This window comes from Diaphorina citri, unplaced genomic scaffold, assembly GCF_000475195.1.
Source record: "Diaphorina citri unplaced genomic scaffold, Diaci psyllid genome assembly version 1.1 scaffold1842, whole genome shotgun sequence".
In the NCBI taxonomy this organism is placed as follows: Eukaryota; Metazoa; Arthropoda; class Insecta; order Hemiptera; family Psyllidae; genus Diaphorina; species Diaphorina citri.
The window spans coordinates 46,250-49,141 of record NW_007379268.1 but is presented as its reverse complement, the minus strand read 5'-3'; the positions used below and the strand labels follow the sequence as shown (position 1 = coordinate 49,141).

Genomic DNA, 2,892 nt, shown 5'->3' with positions numbered 1-2,892 from the left:
GCGGATTTCGCGATTATTTTCGCGGATTTCGCGATTATTTTCGCGGATTTCGCGATTATTTTCGCGGATTTCGCGATTATTTTCGCGGATTTCGCGATTATTTTCGCGGATTTCGCGATTATTTTCGCGGATTTCGCGATTATTTTCGCGGATTTCGCGATTATTTTCGCGGATTTCGCGATTATTTTCGCGGATTTCGCGATTATTTTCGCGGATTTCGCGATTATTTTCGCGGATTTCGCGATTATTTTCGCGGATTTCGCGATTATTTTCGCGGATTTCGCGATTATTTTCGCGGATTTCGCGATTATTTTCGCGGATTTCGCGATTATTTTCGCGGATTTGGCGATTTTGTTCGCGGATTTTGCGATTATGTTCGCGGATTTGGCAATTATGTTCGCGGATTCGCGTCCCGAATCGACATTTTGGATATTTGGCAAGTCTACCTGTGAACACATTATATGGTATCTACAAAATGATATAAGAATGAATGAAATAACATTCCTCTATCATTGTTGGTATAACGGAACAACTGTTGGTTTAATGGAACAACTTGTTCTAAGCTGACAGTTTAGAAAGCACTATAATTTTACTTATACTTATCAATTCTTTCAGGACCTTCATGAGCTTATTCAGCACATGGAAACATCCTTCAGTACCCAGGAGACAGAGATTGTCGAGAAAACTTACGCCAAGGCCAAGTTCATCTTCTACGTGTGTGTAACCTCCGCTATTGGTTGTCTATCTGGGTCCATTTTGGAGACCTTTTTCACCGTGTCGCAGGAAGAGCTTGATCTCCTCTCGCATATCTACGATCGGAAGTATCCTAATAATCGACTCCAGACGAACTTCTGGGTTCCTGATATCGACGATAGTGAACCTCCGTACTATCAGATCATCTTTGTTACCGAGCTGTACCTGATTTATCTGATTATTCTACTCACTATTCTCAGTGTCAGCTTGATTCCAATGCTAGTTACGCATATCGCGGGGCAGTATGAGATTCTGTGCAATCGGATTCAATCCTTGGGTCATAGTAGCATCATGTGGAACAAGCGCCGACCGATAGACGATCTACAGGACAGAGAATCCCTGCGCAGCATAATGCAAGCGCATAAGAATCTGATCTCTGCGCAGTCAAAGGTGAGCTCTTTATAATTGACCAAAGGAAGTGAGGGTACTTGTTCAGACTTCAGAAGTCAGCAGGGCTTTCACAATTTGAGCAGAGACCAGTGTTATTATAGGGTGAGGTTAAACGGTTAAACACGAAAAGCAGCTTTCTTTTTCATTGTTGTGGCTTCTGAATAATTGCTGAAGTGAGATCTAATCGACGGTTTTGCATCGAGTTTGTCTGTATATGTTTGATCCACGGCAACTCTCGAACGGTTTATCCCGTTTATCCGATTTTGATGCAACTTGGCAATCATGTTCAACACATAAAAGAAATTTTCAAATTGAATTTTGGATCCCAAAAACGAGTCTGAGTGAGGTCTACAGTTCACTGAACTACCTATTATTATTATGTTAAGGTGGCCTCTTCTTGATCCCTTGTGTGCCGCGTCCAGTTTTGTTTAGCCCGAGCCATCTAAGGCTCGAGGATGTGCCGCGTCCATTTTTGTTTACCCCGAGCCATCTAAGTCCCCGAGCTCGGGGACTCGGGTCTATACCTATTAGCTGTACTTTCCTTGTGAAGCCCTCACTTAGATTAATGATATTCCATGCTTCCAGTTACAAAACCTCTACAGTGCGGGGATGTTCATCAAAGTGGTCTTCAACAACATCATGTTTGCCCTGTGTCTCTATCAACTTACCCTGAGCAACACCAACACCGTCTCCAAGTTTCGCGTCTACAAGCTCACCCTAGAATTCTTAACCGTTGCGGTCACCTACTACTACCTCTGTCACTGTTCGGAAATTCTGGACGATTGCAACTCTAAACTGTGCGATGCCATTTGGAACAGCCGGTGGTATCACTGCTCAAGACATGTCCAGAAGGATTTGATCATGTTCCTGCGCCGAGTCCAGAGACCGAATCATTTGAAATGCCTCCATGGAGCGATTATTTTGAGCCATGTTTATTTTCTCGGGGTGGTGAAAGTGTCGTACAGCTTCGTCAATTGTATGAGATTCAAGTCTCGACTTTGAAGGGAGTTTTGCCTCGAAAATGACTCCTACCACCGATTTGCATTCAGTTTTTTTTCCAACCTCTTTGTTTTTTTGTTAGCTTTTCAGACAGATTATTTTGAGCCATGTTTATTTTCTCGGGGTGGTGAAAGTGTCGTACAGCTTCGTCAATTGTATGAGATTCAAGTCTCGACTTTGAGGGTGTGTTTATATACCGGGCTGAGATAGGCCATTAAGCCTTCATGAGCGTGTAAAGTTGGCGGGAAATTCGAAATTTTGATTTTTTCCGCAACTTGTACAATCTGAATTCATTTTTTACTTTTTATCTCTAGTTTGCACGTTTATATTATATATACTTTTCATTTATATTAGATATTACAAACAAGCGAATTACAAAGCAAACAAAAATAAATATAAAATAAATTTTAAAAATTGCCGCCGGGACAGCTATCTCACGTCGTCCGAGCTCATCTCAACCCGGTACATAAACACACCCTCTATGACTATTCATGAATTTGAAAATATAAGGTCTGTTTTTCATTCCGACGTGGGTGCGATGCGAACCCGACGCGTGTTTTTCATTCCACTTCCCCTACTTTAGCGTCAACGCTGCGTCTTAAATCCCTGATGCGAGTCTCGAGTAGCTTCAGGTTCCGCCATATTGTAATTGTATTGAGGGAAATGAAAAAAATGTTTCGTAATTTCTCCACTAGATGTCGTCAGGTTTGTTGAATTTCCACATTTTACCCCCACTCCTGACGCAGAGTG

At 42.2% G+C, this 2,892-nt stretch overlaps 1 protein-coding gene across 1 annotated transcript; it reads left to right on the top strand.

Annotated features, from left to right (window-relative positions):
- The first annotated feature begins 548 nt into the window (after positions 1–548).
- LOC113470809 (odorant receptor Or2-like) lies at positions 549–2,225 on the top strand. The gene is made up of 2 exons (XM_026829528.1): positions 549–1,143; positions 1,729–2,225. Exons 1-2 carry the CDS (start codon positions 640–642, stop codon positions 2,143–2,145), a joined length of 921 nt encoding a protein of 306 aa, XP_026685329.1. The 5' UTR covers positions 549–639; the 3' UTR covers positions 2,146–2,225.
- The last annotated feature ends 667 nt before the right edge of the window (positions 2,226–2,892 follow it).